The sequence below is a fragment of the Emys orbicularis genome, chromosome 21 (genome assembly GCF_028017835.1).
Source record: "Emys orbicularis isolate rEmyOrb1 chromosome 21, rEmyOrb1.hap1, whole genome shotgun sequence".
NCBI classification, from domain to species: domain Eukaryota; kingdom Metazoa; phylum Chordata; order Testudines; family Emydidae; genus Emys; species Emys orbicularis.
In genome coordinates, this window is record NC_088703.1 from 4,959,089 (window position 1) to 4,978,963 (window position 19,875).

At 60.5% G+C, this 19,875-nt stretch overlaps 2 protein-coding genes across 4 annotated transcripts in view; both read left to right on the top strand.

Moving 5' to 3' along the window:
* Positions 1–5,526, top strand: part of PRKD2 (protein kinase D2) — a 30,842-nt gene extending 25,316 nt beyond the window's left edge. For all 3 annotated transcript variants that reach the window (XM_065420829.1, XM_065420830.1, XM_065420828.1), the window contains exons 12-18: positions 777–849; positions 1,275–1,381; positions 1,753–1,914; positions 2,396–2,494; positions 2,938–3,205; positions 3,783–3,868; positions 5,308–5,526. In XM_065420829.1, coding sequence (XP_065276901.1) covers positions 777–849; positions 1,275–1,381; positions 1,753–1,914; positions 2,396–2,494; positions 2,938–3,205; positions 3,783–3,868; positions 5,308–5,526 — 1,014 coding nt within the window. The remainder of the gene's footprint in view (positions 1–776; positions 850–1,274; positions 1,382–1,752; positions 1,915–2,395; positions 2,495–2,937; positions 3,206–3,782; positions 3,869–5,307) is intronic.
* Positions 5,527–17,388: 11,862 nt separating this feature from the next.
* Positions 17,389–18,357, top strand: LOC135892915 (probable G-protein coupled receptor 132). The gene has a single exon (XM_065420677.1). It carries the CDS (start codon positions 17,389–17,391, stop codon positions 18,355–18,357), a length of 969 nt encoding a protein of 322 aa, XP_065276749.1.
* Positions 18,358–19,875: the final 1,518 nt, after the last annotated feature.

A 19,875-nucleotide genomic window follows, 5' to 3' on the forward strand; every position in this document is an offset into this window, starting at 1 on the left:
GGCGGAGGCATTTATGCCTCTTCTGCTTCAGTGACCTCTGAAAAGGTTAATTTGTGACCAGATACGTAACACAATTAATGGTAACAACAAAAGGGAAGAAGTGCAAGCCAAAATAGGGGAAAAAACAGGTTAAATAAGATCGCTATATTCGAGTCGTCAGATGACATTCACCTGAGGGTACTTAAGTTGCTAGCTGAAGCAAAATCTCAGAACTGTTGACAATTATCTTTGAGAACTCCTGGAGCACGTCAAAGGCTTTGTGAAAGTCCAAGTACACTATATCCACCCAATCAGTCTTGTCCACATGCGTGTTGACCCCTTCAAAAAATTCTAATAGATTGGTGAGGCGTGATTTCCCTTTGCAAAAGCCGTGTTGACTTTTCCCCAACATATCGTGTTCATCTATGTGTCTGATAATTCTGTTCTTTACTATAGTTTCAACCAATTTGTCTTAACTGGCCTGTAATTGCCTCTGCAGCCTTCTTAAAAACTCGGTGTCACATTAGCTCTCTGCCAGTTGTCTGGTTCAGAAGCTGATTTAAGCGATAGGTTACCTACCATAGTTAGTAGTTCTGCAATTTCATATTTGAGTCCCTTCAAAACTCTTGGTCCTGGTGACTTATTACTGTTTAATGTATGAGTTTGTTCTGAAACCAAATCTATCAACACCTCAATCTGGGACCCCGCCTGTCTCTATGCCCCGCCCCTACATGTGATGGACACCCTCCCACCCACCCGGATGGGCCGACATGACCCTTTTTCTTGTGCTGTTGCAGGACATAGCCACAGTTTACCAGATCTTCCCAGACGAGGTCCTGGGCTCAGGGCAGTTTGGAGTTGTCTATGGAGGTGGGTTCATGGGGAGGACGGGATGCAGGGCCTGCCACTGAGTACCTCTGGGGTGGGGTGCGGTGGGTATTTGTACAGGGATCGCTCACCCAGCAGTGCACTGAGATGCAGCTGCCTCTGGGGTGGAGCGTGGGTGGGGGCTGTTTAATGGCTGCACAGGAATGCTGCAGATCAGTTCGGAAGGGAAATGGAAGAAGACTCCCGTGTCCAACCCTATTTTGGGTAGGGGAGATTAGCTGGCTTGGCGGGTGGGGAATGGGACATGGAGCCTGTCACCTTTAGGGGGCGCTGGATCCAATCTACCCCCAGGGTGGGGGACTGGCAGGGTCAGGGGGTGGGCAATGGGACACGGGGCCTCTCCCCTCCAGGGGGTGCCGGCTCCCCTGGGACGAGGACCCTAATGCCTCTGTTCTGGCCCCCGCCAGGGAAGCACCGTAAGTCGGGCCGGGACGTGGCAGTGAAGGTGATCGACAAGCTGCGTTTCCCCACAAAGCAGGAAAGCCAGCTTCGCAACGAGGTGGCCATCCTGCAGGTGAGAGGGGACGGACGGACAGACAGCGATGGCGCCCGGCTCCTCGCTCCCCCGCCCTGGAGAGAGCACACCCCCCACCTCCCATGGGACCCGCCTCGGGTGTCCTGGGGCTTGACTGGCTTAGGGGCAATTCTGAGAGCTGGCCCCGAGGTTGCTGCTCGCTGCAGTGAGTTGCACAGGTCTCAGTCCAGGTCCCAGCAGGGCAGGGAGACATGGGTTGAGCCGGCCGCTCTGGGGGAGGCAGCACATGGGGCTAGGATTTGCCTGGAGCTGGGTGGCTCATGGGGGTCACCAGCTCCAAGGCGGGGTGGGGCTGGCGGACGGGTGGATTCCCTGCCCCCGCTTTTATCCCTCCTCTCCCCGGCTCCCAGAGCCTCCGCCACGCAGGCATAGTGAACCTGGAGTGCATGTTCGAGACGCCTGAGAAGGTGTTTGTGGTCATGGAGAAGCTGCATGGGGACATGCTGGAGATGATCCTGTCCTCGGAGAAAGGCCGGCTGCCCGAGAGGCTCACCAAATTCCTCATCACCCAGGTGAGACCCGCCCCCCCCCCCCCCAAGCTGCCCCAGCACCGCGGTTTGTCCCCAGGGCCACTGGGTGGGGGAGTTCACCAGGATGGGCCAGGGGCATGCGGCTGTCTGTCCTGCTGGAGGGGACCGGCCCTGATCCGTGTGTCCGTCTGTCTGGAGGGGACCGGCCCTGAGCTTTGTGTCCGTCTGTCTGGAGGGGCTGAGCTCTGCTTGGGGCGTGTCCCTGCTGCCTCTGGGGTGGCCCAACGCAGCCTGGTCCCTCAGCTCCTCCCTGGGGTGGGCCACAGGGGGAACAGGCAGCACCCCCTCCCTCCCCTCCAGCTGGTGGGGTCAGGCCTCCGCACCCCTGGCTGCTCTCTCGCCCCTATGCCCCTGCCAGCCCCTGGGGGGCGCCCCCTGCTGGGCGGATGGGGGGAAGGGCCTCGTAAGCTCTTGGGGCAGCCCTGGCCCCACGCGCGATGTCTGACCTGCCCCGTCCCGGCAGATCCTGGTGGCCCTGCGGCACCTGCACTTCAAGAACATCGTCCACTGTGACCTGAAACCGGAGAACGTGCTTCTGGCCTCCGCCGAGCCCTTTCCCCAGGTGAGACCCCCTCCCCCTGGTTGGACTGCCCCTCCCCCCTCCATGTGACCCCTCCCCCACGTGAGATCCGACCCCGCCCCCAGGTTGGACTTCCCTAACCCCCTCCATAGGGACCTCTCTCCCCAGGTACGACTGTGCCACCACTCTGCACAGGGATCCCTTCCCCCAGATGAGACCCCCCCAGTCCCCTCCACAGGGACCCCCTTCCCCCAGGTGAGACTCCTCCCGCCACCGCCCTCTGCAGGTACCCCTTCCCACTCCCTCTTCCCCTCTGCTGTTTGTGACACCCCCACCTCCCACTGTGGAGACCCCTCATCTCTCACAACTCCTGGGGCATTGGGGAGAGAGCCCCCCACCCCGCTCCCTGCAGCACAGAGCTCACTGGGGCATCGGGGCCAGGGGGAGAGCACCCCCTGCTGAGACCCCTCCCCCGGCTCCCCCAGGTGAAGCTGTGTGACTTCGGTTTTGCCCGCATCATCGGCGAGAAGTCGTTCCGGCGCTCGGTGGTGGGCACCCCGGCCTACCTGGCCCCCGAGGTGCTGTTGAACCAGGGCTACAACCGCTCGCTGGACATGTGGTCCGTGGGCGTCATCATGTATGTCAGCCTGAGCGGCACCTTCCCCTTCAACGAGGACGAGGACATCAACGACCAGATCCAGAACGCCGCCTTCATGTACCCGCCCCACCCCTGGCGCCAGATCTCGGCCGGAGGTACCTGCCCGGGGGGAGGGGGGATCTCGGCCGGAGGGACCTGCCCGGGGGGGAGGGGGGATCTCGGCAGGAGTGACCTGCCCCTAGCGGGAGAGGGGGAGGGGAGATCTCGGCAGGAGGGACCTTCCCTGGGGGGTGGAGGGGGGATCTCGGCCGGAGGGACCTGCCACTGGAGGGGGAGGGGGATCTTGGCCAGAGGGACCTGCCCTGGGAGGTTGAGGGGGGATCTCGCTGGAGGGACCTGCCCCAGTGTGTGTTCTGGTTGGGAGGGGGATGTCTGTTACCTCCTAGTGGCAGGACCCAGCCACTACAACAGCTGGCTGCGGACTCCCAGCTATGGGGTTTGCACCTCAAGCTCTAATGGCAGTGTGGGGGGAGCTCAGACTGCTTGCGAGGGGGCAACACCCCCAACTGACACCCCCATCCCTGCAGCACAGCACCCCCAGCAGGAAGGCCTGTGTTGTCGGGGCACCATACCCGCTATCCCCACACCCTGTGGCTTTCCCCAGGGCAGACTCGGGCCCTTCCCGCCCCCGCAGGCTGCTCCATGACTCCCCCGTGCTCTCTCCTCCTCCAGCCATCGACCTGATCAATAACCTGCTCCAGGTGAAGATGAGGAAGCGCTACAGTGTGGACAAGTCCCTGAGTCACCCCTGGCTCCAGGTATGTAGGGGTGGCCCAGCCATGGCCTGACAGCCTCCCCCCAGACCCGGCAGCGTCCCCCAGCCCTGCCCAGGTCCAGAGCCGTCACCTAAGGGAACGCTCAGGAGGACTGTCGCTATTGCTATGGAGAGGTGGGGAAACTGAGGCACGGCGAGGGGCTGGGACTTCCCCAAGAATCCTGTCTCCCAGCCCCCTGCTCTAACTGCTAGACCCCACTGCCCTCTTACACAGCTCACAAGCCTACTGCCGTTGCCCCTGGGCCCAGTATGGTCCTGCAGCCGCTGCCCTCGGTTGCAGCAGCAGAAGGGACTATGGAGGCAGCTGGAGGTGGCGGTTCTCGTGCTCTCCAGCAGGGGGCAGCACCGACACACGCTCCAGACGACCTGTTGCAGGGTGATTTTGGTGCTGTCCCATAGGGGTCAGCCGACACACACCAGCTGGCCCAGTGCAGGGCACTTCTGGTGTTGTCCACTGGGGGGCGGTACCGACACATGCCAGCCAGCCCAGTGCAAGAACAAATGGATATAAACTGGCCGTGGGGAAGTTTAGGCTTGAAATCAGACGAAGGTTTCTAACCGTCAGAGGGGTGAAATTTTGGAACAGCCTTCCGAGGGAAACGGTGGGGGCGAAAGACCTCTCTGGCTTCAAGATTAGGCTAGATAAGTTTATGGAGGGAATGGTTTGATGGGATAACATGATTTTAGTCAATTAGGCAATAACGTGTCATCGCGGGTAAAATGAGGGTCCGGCTGGAGAATCTTGCCTGTATACTCGGGGTTCTACTGATCGCCATATTTGGGGTCGGGAAGGAACTTTCCTCCAGGGTAGATTGGCAGAGGCCCTGGAGGTTTTTCGCCTTCCTCCGCAGCATGGGGCAGGGGTCGCAAGCTGGAGGATTCTCTGCGACTTGAAGTCTTTAAATCACGATCTGGAGACTTCAACAGCTGAGTTAAGGGAAAGTGGGTGGGTCAGCTTTTGTGGCCTGCATCATGCGGGAGGTCAGACTAGATGACCACAATGGTCCCTTCTGACCTTAAAGTCTATGGGCACGTCTTCACTACCCGCCGAATCGGCGGGTAGCAATCGATCTATTGGGGATCGACTTATCGCGTCTAGTGAAGACGCGATAAAATCGATCCCCGATGGCTCTTCCGTCGACTCCGGAAATCCACCGCGGCAAGAGGCGGAAGCGGAGTCGACGGCGGCGCGGCAGCAGTCGACTCGCCGCCGTCCTCACAGCCAGGTAAGTCGATCTAAAATACGCCACTTCAGCTACGCTATTCACGCAACTTCAGCTACGTGATCTTAGGTCGACCCCCCCCCCCCCCGTAGTGTAGACCTAGCCTATGAGTCTATGAGTCTAAGGCGGTTCTGGTGTTGTCCAGCAGGAGGCAGCAGTGATGCACCTGGTCCCTGTTAACCCGTTGCTGCCCCTGCAGGATTACCAGACGTGGCTGGACCTACGGGAGCTAGAGACCAAGATGGCCGAGCGCTACATCACCCACGAGAGCGACGACGCCCGCTGGGAGCAGTTCGCCGCCGACCACACCCTGCCCTACCCTGCCCACCTGCGGGCCCCCCGGAGGCCGCCCCCTGAGGAGGAGGAGGAGGGGGAGGGGGAGCTGCAGGGGCTGACAGAGAGGGTCAGCATTCTGTGAGCCTGGCCCCCCACCCCGTGGCAGAAAGAAGACCCCTCCCCCAGCTCTGGTGGAGGGGGTGGGACAAGACGGACCCCTGGGGATGGGGTGAAGGACACCCCTGCCCCCGCTTTGTGCTGTGGGGACGTGGCTCCCCCTGCTGGCGCCAGAGCAGACAGGACGGCTCCCTTTTCCCGACTGGTGCACCCCCGCCCGCCTACCTGCACGCCCGCCCCTGCCCACGGGGGCCACTCTCAGGAACCCCGAGCAGGCGCCCCTAGGGCTGAGGAGAGGCAGGGGGGGGCCCGGGGATGGGCTGGGGGCCCCAGGACATGGCGAGGGGCCTAGGCAGGGCGTGACGCCTGGCACAGCTGCTGAGGTCGCTTGGCGCCCGTCTGGACAGCCCTCGGATCCCATGGCGCCCCGGCTAGTGCAAGAATGGAATAGAAGAGGACGGGGTGAGAGGCCCGGGGCCTCAGGGAGGGGGCCTGGCAGGTGAGCCCAGGCTCCTGGGGAAGTGGGTGAGGGCCCGGCGCTGAGATCGGGGGCTGAGGGCATGAGGGGGGTGGAGTCCCAGGTGCATGTCAGGGACCTGGGGGTGGCTGAGGGGTCCCAGCGATGTAGTTAGGGGAGTGGAGGGAGGGTGCACGATGTACTAGGCTTCTGTGGTTATGAAGGGGGGGGGGTCCCAAGGGCGTGGGGTTGGTGTTAGGGGCCTAAGCTATGAGTGAAGGTTTTTGAGGGCATGGGGCCCCTCCCTGCACCCACTCTCCCTGGTCCATCACTCTGGGGGCAAAAGGGGGGGGTCTCCATTTTGGGGAGCACAGAGGGAGCTGAGCCCTCCCCCTCCTGTCTTCAGCGGGGTAGAGGGGAGAAGTGTCCCCCCGCACCCCAACCCCTGCTGGCTCCAAGCCGTCTTGGCCAGACCGAAGCCGCCCTAGGCCGAGCCCTGCTGGATCTTGACGCCCTGCTCCACATGTGGCCTGCGTGGCCATGTGCATCCTGGCCCGTGCACACGCGTGTTCACGGCAGGGCCAGGGGACGGGTGCGTAACTGACGAGGCCGATGGAGGTGGGGCTGATCTACCCCGTCCTGTGGTGGATGCTCGTACGGGGCCGTGTGTGTATAAATAAATAGTGAACAGAACCCGCCCAGCCTGCCTTTGAACTGAAATGTACGCGACCCCCCTGCGCGGGGCGACGCTGAGTCTCCCCCCCCCACCCCAGCTGGAACGGACAGGGTGGGTGTGATCGCCCCGCACTACAGCTAAAAGCCCCAGGTATTGCTAGAGGTGACCCTGCCCCCCTGTAGGGCACGAGGTGCAGCCTGGCGCAGGGCTGGGGGTCACGCTTCCCGAGGAAGCGCCTCCGAAAGTTTCAGATTTAGCCACACTCCGAAGTTATACTCGGGAGCCAGGGATTCTCCTCCTGCCGCTCCCGCTGGCTGTGGGCAAGCCCCTTCCCCGCTCTGTGCCTCCATTTCCCCAGCTGTACAATGGGGATAAAGACATGGCCCCTGCTTGATAAAGTGCTCTGAGCGCTCCAGAGGGAAAGGCCTCGATCCGAGTCGGGGGGGGGTTGTTTCTTTTAAAAGCAGTGCCTGTTTGGGGTGGGCATTGGAGCCCGACAACGCGGGTCAGGCGGGAAAACAACTGGATCCTCGCGGGTTGGGTCAGCTCTGCTCCCGCCCAGGGGGCTGGCGTGGTGGCAGCTCCATGCCCTGCTCCGGGCGGACTTGGGTAGAGTTCGCTTGTGGCCTAAAAACAGACCTGAGCTGCTCTCTAGCGTGGATGCTTGTTATATCACTTGGAAGTTGACTTGCACCTGTAAATTGACCAGCACCAGCTCAGTTGATAGATACCAGGTTTAAAGCGCTATTAAGGCATCCATGTGGAAGAATGGGCGCAGCCGTGTGTCCGCCAAGGGTCTCCCGTTCACACCCCTGACACAGGCACTTGGGCCAGGGGAAAATCTGTGTGTAGAGCCAGTCTCAGTGGGTAGCCAGTCCCCCCTTCCCCCAGGGCGACTGGGGCTCCGGGACACACCCCTACAGGAGTCTTCGGTGCTGAGGCGAATGGAGGTCTGGTTGGAAGTGCTTGGAGCCCAGGGTTGTGCCGGGTGGCTAGGTAGCAGGGCCTGGCTAGTCAGGAGCCGCGGTTAGACAGACCCCGCTGTGCCCATGGAGGGTCTTCCTTACAGGTGGAGCTGGGAGCACGGCCTGGTGTGAAGGGTGCCCACCTCTTCCCATTGCAAGCCCCCCGTTTGCAGGCCCTTGGCCTTTCCCAGACGTTAGATGGTTTGGCCTGGAACGTCTCACGCTGGGCGTCTGCTGCAGGCTCGGTGGGTTTTTTGGGGGGAGTGGTGGTGGGGGGGAATCGCACCCAGATGTCTGAGCGTCCCTGAGACCGAGGCGCGGGAGAATGACGTGTCACTTGCCCCAGGTGGAAACTTCTGGCCCCCCTTTCTTTGCGCAGCTCTAACGCCCCCATGGGTTGGAGCCGGGACGTGCGAGGTGGCGGGGGGGTCGCCCTGAGGACAGAGATGTGCTGGTCCCAGTCCCAAGCTGGTGGCTCTCCCAGGCGAGGTGTTGGTTGACCTTGTATCTAAGGCCCAGGAGGCAACTAGTCAAAGGTAGCGCTAAGCCCATCTCCCTTAAAGGGCCATCCCATCCCCCGGCCACTAGGCTTCGGGTTTAGGGAGACGGGGTGAAATATGTGACCCTCCACAATGCCAGAAGACGTCTTGACTCCCACTTGCCCCCATCCCCGCATCTGGGAGGGGAGTGGGGGATCTAGTGGGTTAGAGCAAGGGGGAGCCAGGACTCCTGGGTTTTATTCTGAGCACGGGGAGGGGAATAGGTTCATGTGGTTAAGCGAAGGGGAGGGAGGGAGGCTTCTCGCCCCCAGCTCCTCCGCCGACTCATTGTGTGACCTGAAGCAAAATAACCGTCACTCTCGGCTCTGAGCCGTCGGTCGGTTTCTGAGGAATTCCAGGGGACCAAGTGACTCTGCGTCACGCCAGGAGCCCACACTGGAATTACCGGGCCCGTCTGCATGGTGTAGGGAGACAGGGCTGGGAGCCGCGGGCTGTCCCCTGCACGTGGAGCCATTTCTCAGTTCTCTGCTGCTGTGAATCCCCAATGGCTGCCGGACGTAAACAGGAAACCACCGAGAGCAACTGTCTGGGTGGGGACCTTAGGACACCCGGGAGCCAATGTACCCCGACTCCAGGCCTGCCTAGCCCCAGGGACCCCGTCAGAGATCAGGGCAGGGGAGCGCGGTGTTCCCAGGCCCGCAGTCGTGACCAGTGGGTGGCAGATGGTTACTGGGGGGGCACAGACTTGGTTAGTTCCTGTCTGCACGCCTGGCATGACTCATTTCTGGCTGCCGTGTGAATCATAGCATCATAGAATCAGAGAATATCACCATTGGAAGGGACCTCAGAGAGTCATCTAGTCAACCCCCTGCTCAAAGCAGGACCTAATCCCCAACTAAATCATCCCAGCCAGGGCTTTGTCAAGCCGGGCCTTAAAAACCTCTAAGGAAGGAGATTCCACCACCTCCCTCACCTCCCTAGGGAACCCATTCCAGTGCTTCACCACCCTCCTAGTGAAAAAGTTTTTCCTAATATCCAATCTAGACCTCCCCCACTGCAACTTGAGACCATTGCTCCTTGTTCTGTCATCTGGTACCACTGAGAACAGCCTAGATCCATCCTCTTTGGAACCCCCTTTCAGGTAGTTGAAAGCAGCTATAAATCCCCCCTCATTCTTCTCTTCTGCAGAATAAATAATCCCAGTTCCCTCAGCCTCTCCTCATACGTCATGTGCTCCAGCCCCCTAATCATTTTTGATGCCCTCCACTGGACTCTCCAATTTTTCCACATCCTTCTTGTAGTGTGGGGCCCAAAACTGGACAGTACTCCAGATGAGGCCTCACCAATGCCGAATAGAGGGGAATGATCACGTCCCTCGATCTGCTGGCAATGCTCCTACTTATACAGCCCAAAATGCCATTAGCCTTCTTGGCAACAAGGGCACACTGTTGACTCATATCCAGCTTCTCGTCCACTGTGACCCCTAGGTCCTTTTCTGCAGAACTGCTTCCTAGCCAGTCGGTCCCCAGCCAGTAGCAGTGCATGGGATTCTTCTGTCCTAAGTGCAGGACTGCACTTGTCCTTGTTGAACCTCATCAGGTTTCTTTTGGCCCAATCCTCTAATTTGTCTAGATCCCTCTGTATCCTATCCCCACCCTCCAGCGTATGTACCACTCCTCCCAGTTTAGTGTCATCTGCAAACATGCTGAGGGTGCATTCACGCCATCCTCCAGATCATTAATGACGATATTGAATAAACACGGCCCCAGGACCGACCCTTGGGGCACTCCGCTTGATACCGTCTGCCAGCTAGACATGGAGCCATTGATCACTATGAGCCCGACGATCTAGCCAGCTTTCTATCCACCTTATAGTCCATTCATCCAGCCCATGCTTCTTTAACTTGCCGGCAAGAATACTGTGGGAGACCGTATCAAAAGCTTTGCTAAAGTCAAGGAATAACACACCCACTGCTTTCCCCTCATCCACAGAGCCAGTTATCTCCTCATAGAAGGCAATTAGGTTAGTCAGGCATGACTTGCCCTTGGTGAATCCATGCAGGTGAAGCATCAGTTGGGGGGTTTCTAGCGGCTCGTGGCTTTCAGAGCGTCTCCGGCCGCCCCTCCACGCACTATCTGGCCTGTCTGTCTGGGGCTCCTAAAGGCGGCTAGTTTAGTACATGAACGGTACAGGGGTAGTAAGCCTGGTCTTGTATTTATCCAGCACCTCTCGGCCAGCAGGAGCCCAGCGCCCGTCACAGGCGATCCATGGAGGGGCTGCAGCCATCGCTGAATTGCAGCCACTTCTGGGGTGGGATGTGGTGCGGGTGGCAACGCTACGCAGCCATTTGGGGTGCTGTCTCCCCACCCCACCTCAAGCACCACAAATCCTCCCCTCCCCACGCTCGGCTCACCAACAGCCCCTCGCTTTTCCCTGTAGCTCCTCCCCTGCCCAGCTCCCCTCCCCCTCCATTTGCTGCAGTCTGGGCTGAGTGCTGGGGGGACCTGATCCTCTCCGAGGCAGTGCTGCCCCCATACCCGGGTGAGATGCTACAGGGCTCTCTCAGTGCTGCAGGGGGTGGGGCGGGGGGCTCGGTAGGGGGCGCCGTGCTACAGGGGGCGGGGCAGGGGGCTCGGCAGGGGGCGCTGTGCTGCAGGGGGCGGGGCGGGGGGCTCGGCAGGGGGCGCTGTGCTGCAGTGGGTGGGGCAGGGGCTCGGCAGGGGGCGCCATGCTGTTGGGGGTGGGGTGGGGGCCTCGGCAGGGACCACTGTGCTACAGGGGTCGGGGGGCTCAGTAAGGGGCGCCGTGCTACGGGGGGCGGGGCAGGGGGCTTGGCAGGGGGCGCTGTGCTGCTGGGGGTGGGGTGGGGGGCTCGGCAGGGGGTGCCGTGCTACAGGAAGTGCTGTCCTATCATAGGTCCCCGCTCAGACACTTTTCCTGGGGGTGTCAGGCCGAACCCTGGCCCAAGTCCCGCAATACCAGCCTGCCCCCCTCATGCCCTCCACCACTGTGACTTGGGGGGCACTGAGTGCTCCCGAGGGGGCTGTGCTCAGCGTCCACTCCCAGGTGCAGGGATCCAGGCCAGGTACTTCCCGGGCCCCGAGCCACTTACAGCCCTCAAGTGCTTTTGCTTTATTTGCCTTCACATTTTTGCAGCTTGGTCTGGGCTCTCCACAGCCTGGCCCTGCCCCCCCCCCCCCCCGCCCAGTTCTCCCCCCTAGTGCTCCATGGCCTGGCCCCTTCCTCCCCTGCCCGCCTGCCACCTTTCGGATATACAGGAATTGGAGATCCCAGCCCCAGGCAATGCCCCTGCTTGTCCCTGGGAAGGGGAAAGATGTTTTGGGTATTTGAATTATGACCTCCCTGCACAACCACCTACCACCCACTGTCCATCCTCCCACCGTCCATCCACTGTCCATCCCCCACCATTCATCCATCTACCACCCACCGTCCATCCACTGTCCATCCACCTCCCACCCACTGTCCCTCCATCCACCCACTGTCCAGCCACCTACCACCCACTATCCATCAACCCACTGTCCATCTATCCACCACCCACCATCCGTCCACCCACCTATCACCCACTGTCCATCCACCCACTGTCCATCCCCCACCATCCATCCACCTACCACCCACTGTCCATCCTCCCACCGTCCATCCACTGTCCATCCCCCACCATTCATCCATCTACCACCCACCGTCCATCCACTGTCCATCCACCTCCCACCCACTGTCCCTCCATCCACCCACTGTCCAGCCACCTATCACCCACTATCCATCAACCCACTGTCCATCTATCCACCACCCACCATCCGTCCACCCACCTATCACCCACCGTCCATCCACCCACCATCCAACCACTGTCCATCCCCCACCATCCATCCACCTACCACCCACTGTCCATCCACCCACCCTCCATGCACTGTCCATCCACCCACCATCCATCCACCTACCAATCACTGTCCATCCACCCACCATCCATCCACCTACCATTCACTGTCCATCCCCCACCATCCAGCCACCTACCACCCACCCACCCTCCATTCACTGTCCATCCACCCACCATTCACTGTCCATCCCCCACCATCCAGCCACCTACCACCCATCTACCCAACATCTTTCCACCCATCCCTGCATCTCCCCATTGATGGATCCAGCCAGCCATCTACCCCCTACCACTCATTTAGCCACACTCCTATCCATTTAGCCACCCCCACCCATCCTGCAACTGGGACACCATTTTGCCGCACTGTGACAGGGCCTTCATTTACACCCAGAAGAGCGAGTGAAATGGCCACGTCACCCATGGGTGCGCGGCATTGGGGGAGCGTGCGCAGCAGCCGTGCGTGGTGCGAGGCAGCTGTGCCGTGGCCGTGTATGGCGTTGAGCGCCTGTGCCCAATGGCCATGCACGGTGTGAGGCGGCTGTGCGTGGCATTGGGCGAGTGTGTCCGGTGGCACTGGGCGAGCGTGCACAGCGGCTGTGTGTGATGATAGCCACGGACGAGTGGCAGGTGTGCGCTGACCTTGCTTGGCGCTGAGCCAGCGCATTGTGCGCGCGCGCTGCCCGTGTTGGCCTGGTATGGGAACGGGGGCACTTGCGCCATTGGGGATTCCAGAGCCAGCCCGCGTGCTGCTTCTGGCAACGTCAGCAATGTTTCCCTTTTGCCCAGCACCTCCCAGCCTGCCAGCCCTGGTCGCCCCTCTCAGCCCTCCGCCTGCCCTGGGGAGGGGAGGACGCGTCGGGGGCAGACGGGCCCAGGGGTGGGCCACCCCCTGGACAGCCGTTGGAAACCCCCTTTCCGGTTTGTGTGAAATCCCGGACTGCGCTTCCTAGAAATCGCTAGTGTGGGACTGCGGGGCGGGGGTGGGGGCGGGCAAGGGTGTCTGCTGGCGAATGGCAGCGGGGCGGGCAGAGCTGCCAGCCATTCACACGCCAGCTGTGGTAGCGGGGGCGGGCGGGGCGCGGGGGAGCCTTTGAGGCTGCAAAGGAGCCGAGATCTGAGGATGCATCTGTGCCCCTGAGCTGCTCCGGTGCCAGCGTCCCCCCAGGCTGGGGGCTTCCACTCAGCTCTTCAGAGACCCTCCCTGGCGGCTTGGTATGTGCCTGTCCCCCCCCCCATTCCCCTGCTCTTGAGATCAGTCCCTGGGGAGGGGAAGGGGAAGACTGGGGCATGCAGCTGTACAGGACCCCCCACCCCAAGCCATGCCTGCTGCCTCAGGGGCAGGGGTCGGGGGGGGGCAGACATGGGGGACTGCCTTGTGGAGCAGGGGAGGGAGTGTGAGGGGGGCGGTGAATAGCGAACCCCTCCCTGCCAGATGCCCCCTCCCCCAGGGCCCCACAAGTAAATAAACTGCAGGGGGCGCGGTTTTGGGGAAGGGGGGGTCTGAGTGGGAGGTGAGGGCACATGTGTTATACCTAGGGTGACCAGACAGCAAGTGTGAAAAATCGGGACGGGAGTGGGGGGGGGGGGGGGGAATAATAGGAGCCTATGTAAGAAAAAGACCCAAAAATCAGTACTGTCCCTATAAAATCGGAACATCTGGTCACCCTAGTTATACCGGGGGGGGGGGAACAGGGTGCTACATCCAACCCCAGCTGTCTTGGGGCCACAGAGGTGGTCCCCCATCTCACACGGACATAGGGGGCACAGGAAGGGCCAAGCCAGCTGTTTGCCCCCCAACTTCTCCCAGAGTCAGCACCAAGCCCACCCCACCCTCCTCCCAGGGCCCTTTCCACACGCCAACATGCCCTGCACACACACAACCCACACAGCACATGCGTCACCCCGGTACATTGGCTCCTCCACACACGTCACTGTTACACGCCATCCCCTGTGAGAGAGACACCACGTTTCACACCCAGCCACCCAGGCCAGTCCCCGTGCATCTCTAACACCCACAGCCATGCAACTCTGCCAGAGATCCCCAACCACTGTACAAGGGTAGGTCGGTACCATTAACCCCTGTGCTACGGATGGGGAAACTGAGGCACAGAGTGGGGATGTGACTTGGCTAAGGGCAGTGGCAAAGCCAGGAATAGAACCCAGGCAGTCTGATTCATAATCCCCCCATGGCAAACATTTTCCCTTCCCAGGAACAGAACCCAGCTCCCACTACCAACCCCCACTCTGACCTCTAGACCTCACTTCCCTCCAAAAGCTGAGGACAGAACCCAGGCATCCTGATTCACAATTCCTCCCGCAACCCTAGTCCCCACCCTGAACCAGGAACTGAACCCAGGAGTCCTGATTCCTCAGCCCCCCCCCTGCTCTAACCCCTAGACCCCACTCCCCTCCCAGAGCTGAGGCTAGAACCCAGGAGTCCTGGCTCCCAGGCCAGTGCATTGTCTACTAGACCACCCTGCTGCATACAGATACCCCCTGGCCCCCATAAAACCTGCCAGCTGCATGTGCCACCTTGGCCCCCCCACTGAGGACAGTGCCCCCTAGTGCGCACAGCGCCCCCTAGGGCACCAGCTGCAGTTCTGCTACCCCTGTGGGAGATCCCCCACTCGTCGTGCGGCAGGACGGGGCTCCCGCCCCCACAGCCGCACGTCCGGCTGCCGCATGCACCATTCACCGCCTGGCGCACGTGTTCAGTGCTCAGGCAGCCCAGGCAGGAAGCCGGGCCCCAGGTTAGTGTCGTGGGGTGGGAAAGGAAATGGTTGCACCACAGCGCACCTCAGCCACCCTTAAAGAGCCAAGGCCCGCTTGCTGGAAGCCGGGTGTGTGCGGGGTGGGGGTGAGGATGGTCAGTGGCCCGTTGGCGACATGCACGGGCATGCTGAAGTGGGAGGCCTTGGGAGCGCCAGAAGCACGTGGGCTGTTGAGGTCCTTGGCCAGGCTTTGTTGTGTGCAGTGTCGGCTGATGGCTTCGTCCCACTGCAGCCGGTGGGCGAAACCCTGGGAGAGCTTTTCAAAAAAGATTGTTACGAATGTGTATCAGCACCTACAAGCCCCAGTCATGGCCCAGGCCCCCACGGTGCTAGGAGCTGTACATTCATATTGCTATTAGGTGTATTACGGTAGCGCTTAGAAGCCTCGGTCATGCGCTAGGCCCCCCACATGGTAGTAGGTGCTGTACATTTGTATTGCTCTTAGGTGTATTACGGTAGCACCCAGGGGCTGCAGTCCGGCCCAGGACCCCATTGTGCCTGGTGCTGTACAAGCAGAGAACAATGATCTTGTGTTTTCTCACCTGTTTGCTCATTGGTTCCCCCCACCATGTGTGAGAATGACAGTGAGGCCGGATTCCTCACATGCACCGCGAAGAATGCGGACTCAGTGCACGGCCGTGTGCATCCCTCATATGTACTGCAAGGAGTGGTAGCTACGCTGGAGGGTGGGGATAGGATACAGGGGGACCTAGACAAATTAGAGGATTGGGCCAAAAGAAACCTGATGAGGTTCAACGAGGACAAGTGCAGAGTCCTACACTTAGGACGGAAGAATCCCATGCACTGCTACAGACTAGGGACCGAGTGGCTAGGCAGCAGTTCTGTAGAAAACGACCTAGGGGTTACAGTGGACGAGAAGCTGGATATGAGTCAGTAGTGTGCCCTTGTTGCCAAGAAGACCAACGGCATTTTGGGCTGTATAAGTAGGGGCATTGCCAGCAGATCGAGGGACGTGATCATTCCCCTCTATTCGACATTGGTGAGGCCTCATCTGGAGTACTGTGTCCAGTTTTGGGCCCCACACTACAAGAAGGATGTGGAAAAATTGGAAAGAGTCCAGCAGAGGGAAACAAAAATGATGAGGGGGCTGGAGCACATGATTTATGAGGAGAGGCTGAGGGAACTGGGGTTGTTTAGTCTGCAGAAGAGAAGAGTGAGGGGGGATTTGATAGCAGCTTTCAACTACCTGAAGGGGGGATCCAAAGAGGATGGATCTAGGTTGTTCTCAGTGGTGGCAGATGACAGAACAAGGAGCAATGGTCTCAAGTCGCAGTGGGGGAGGTCTAGGTTGGATATTAGGAAAAACAATTTCATTAGGAGGGTGGTGAAGCACTGGAATGGGTTCCCTAGGGAGGTGTGGGAATCTCCATCCTTAGAGGTTTTTAAGGCCCAGCTTGACAAAGCCCTGGCTGGGATGATTTAGTCGGGGGTTGGTCCTGCGTTGAGCAGGGGGTTGGACTAGATGACCTCCTGAGGTCTCTTCTAACCCTGATATTCTATGATTCTAAGAACGCGAACTCAGTGCACACACACATACACGCACACACACACACGCCACCCCTGGCAGGAGCTCGCGCTACACCGCAACGGAGACCAAAGTGCACAGATTGGGAGCGCACAGCCCCTCCCCAAACCCAGCAATGCCCACCAATTAATGCTCTGCCTCCCAGCCCCACATCTGCCCCTTGCCCCACAGTCCTGACATGGCTGCTGGTTCTTAGCCCCACATCGGCCTATTCCCCAGCCCAGCAATTAGCTGAGCGCCAGCCCAGCCTCATGTTGCTTCTGTACCTGCCTGCCCCACACCAGTGAATTTTCTGTTCCCAGCCCTTACTTCTGCCCCAACCCATCTCAATTCTTCCCCCCAGCTCCAATCTGCCCCTTGCCCCCAGGCCCATGTCAATTCTGCCCTCTAGCCCCACATCCTCCCCTTGCCCCCAGACCCATGTCAATTCTGCCTCCTCGCCCTACATCTGCCCCTTGCCCCCAGACCCATGTCAGTTCTACTCCCTAGTCCCACTTCTGCCCCTTGCCCCCAGACCCATGTCAATGCTGCCCCCAGCCCCACATCTTCCCCTTGCCCCCCAGACCCATGTCAATTCTGCCCCCAGCCCCACATCTGCCCCTTGCCCCCCAGACCCATGTCAATTCTGCCCCTCCAGGCCCACATCTGTACCCAGTCACACCTCTGCTCCTTCTACTCAGCTCTGATTGGCTGCTCTCCCCGCCAGGAGGTGAAGCAAGCGGGAAAGGACAGCCAGTCAGTTTGTGTGTGTGCTGCCCCCTGCTGGCGGGGATGAGCCCAGCTCCGTGTGTGTGTGTGTGTGTGTGTGTGTGTGTGCTGCCCCCTGCTGGCGGGGACGAGCCCTGCTCCGTGTGTGTGTGTGTGTGCTGCCCCCTGCTTTAGGGGACAAGCCCTGCTCCCTGTGTGTGTGTGTGCTGCCCCCTGCTGGCGGGGATGAGCCCAGCTCCGTGTGTGTGTGTGTGTGCTGCCCCCTGCTGGCGGGGACAAGCCCTGTGTGCTCTGAAGACACCGTTGATGGGGGTGTGTGTGGAGGTACCTCACTGCTATTAAGCCCCGCTCTCTCTTTGCAGCGCCGCCCCCAGCACCATGCTGAACGCCAGCGCCCCCTGCCCGTCCAACGCCTCGCGCTGCGGGGTGGATTTCCAGGCTGGCCAGGAGCTGGTGGTCTCTCTCTATGGTGCCGTCTTCCTGCTGGGCCTGGCCACCAACGCGCTGACCCTGTGGCCTATCGTGCAACAGGTGCGGCTGGGCAACGTGCTGGCCGTCTACCTGCTGGGCCTGGCCGCCTCCGACGTGCTCTACCTGCTCACCCTGCCGCTGTGGATGCTGTACGTGTGGCGTGGGCACCGGTGGACCCTGAGCAGCCTGGCCTGCCATGCCGCCGGCTTCGTCTTCTACTCCAACATGTACGTCAGTGTCCTGCTCCTCTGTCTCATCTCCCTGGAGCGCTACCTGGCCGTGGCCCACCCGCTCCGCTCCCTGGGCCTGCGGAGCCGCCGCTCGGCCGCCACCGCCAGCGCCCTGGTGGCCCTGCTGGTTTTCACCTTCCACGTGGGCATCGCCCTGCGCTCCCCGGAGCCGCTCAACGGCTCCTGCTACGACAGCTACCCGCTGCAGCCCGGCGTGGCCAGGTTCAACTACTTCCGGGTGGCCGCTGGCTTCGCGCTGCCCTTGCTGGTCCTGGGGGTCTCCTACCTCAAGATCTTCCAGGGGGTGCGGGCCAGCGGCACCCTGCTGGGCTGGCAGAAGGCCAAGGTGAAGCGGCTCTCGCTGGGCGTCATCGCCATCTTCCTGCTCTGCTTCGCCCCCTACCACCTGCTGCTGCTGGTGCGGACGGTGGCCTCCGCGGTGCTAGACGGCTGCTCCCTCTGCTCCTTCGAGCAGCGGCTCCACCTGCCCTTCTCCCTGGCCCTGGCCCTGTCCAGCCTCAACAGCGCCCTGGACCCCGTCCTCTATGCCCTGGTAAGCGACAGCATCAAGAACGATCTACGGAAGGTGTTCGGCTACATGGCGCGCGCCCCGCCGCCCGGCACAATCACCTCTCTGGCCTTGTGACCGGGGCTGGCACGGCACCGACCGAGGGAGACTGGATCGGGGATGCCCGATGGCGCCAGAAGGGGGAGCTGCGTGCTTAGGAACGTCGGCCTTGCCCACGGGAGAAAGCCTGCAGCACCATGCCCGATGGCACCAAGAGACGCAGCTGGATCCATGGGCGGATGCCCAAGGCTGGAGGGGAGGGGTCTGGGGCCCAGTAAGGGCTGAGGGGGTGGCTTGCCAATGAGGCTGCATAGACGGGGGCATTGTGGGAAGGGGACAGCCCTGCCTCGGAGCTTGCGCTCAGCGGCCGAGCGGTTGCTCTCTGTTGCTGGGATCCCGGGCGCTGCGTGGGGCTTGGGGGGGAGCTAAATCTGCGAACTCTGCAGAGAACGGGGTACGGGACAGGAGATACTCCAAAGAGGGTGAAAGATTATTTAGGGGGAGCACCGAGGAGCAGTGAAGACAGAGTGGGTAAAGCAGGATATGATTCCCTAACAGCGAGGCTGGGGGATCCTCTCTGCCGGGGACGGAGCCCATCTCATCGGGGACTTCAATCGAGGGGTCCATGGTGTTGAGAAGAGGGCGTCTCCACCCAGCAAGAGATAAACTGTTAACAAGCCCTCGTTCACTGTCCCAACACTAAAGTGTGGCCCGGGGCTGGACATCAAGTTTTGCGGGTGACTTTCACTGCAATAACCACCAATGAACATCTTTTAAACCTTTTCTTACAAGGACCCTGAAAAAGAAGGGAAAACAGTCCAAGTCCTAAAGGAGGCTTCTCTTTTAACGAGGTGTCAGCGCCTTTAGCAATAGAAGGTTGTTGTAATAGCTCCTGTCTGACAGTCTGTTAAATAGCATGAAAAGTGGGATGAACTGTTCTTTTTGGGGGGGGCGGGAAACACAAGGGATTTCTGATGGTCTGAAGCCGCCGGTGGAGTCCGATTCTGCCTCCTTTAAGACAAACACACATGAAAGGGGAGGGAAAAGAACAACCAAGATAGGAAACGCAGCATCTGTGGCTGGTGCCGTCTCTCTCCTGCAGCCTCATTGCTGGAGACACACAGGCCCAGCCCACGGGCTGATCAGCCGCGCCGAGACCTGGCAAATTTGTAGCAGCGTTGGGGCTGTTTAGGGCCCTGCTTTCAGTGGCCTCTTTGGTCGCAGGCTTGCAAAAGTTGGAGTTGCATTGGGTGGCGGAGCCGGGCGCTGATTACACAGCTGGCAAAAGGAGGGAGGAGGAAAGAAGGCAAAGGAAACTGACACATGGATGGTGGTGGGGGGGGGGGGAGCAGCAGGGAGCAAGTCTCCCACCCCCAGTGTGCCGAGTTTGGCCGAAGCAGCTGGAGAAAGATGAATTCACACTGGAGCAGGTGCAGAGAAAGGCTGCCGAGCTGATCGTCATGGATCAAAGTGCTGATCTCATCAGAGGCGTTTGACAGAGCGGGGCTTGTTCCGTCTGCGGGGGGATCCGATTGCGGGGGGGGCGGGGGTGTCCCCGGGAAGGGAGAAGAGCTAGCGAAGCTAAGGAGAATGTTG

What these genes read in the sequence shown, in the direction of transcription:
- LOC135892915 (XM_065420677.1), top strand. Translation starts at nt 17,389, where the DNA reads ATGCTGAACGCCAGCGCCCCCTGCCCGTCCAACGCCTCGCGCTGCGGG.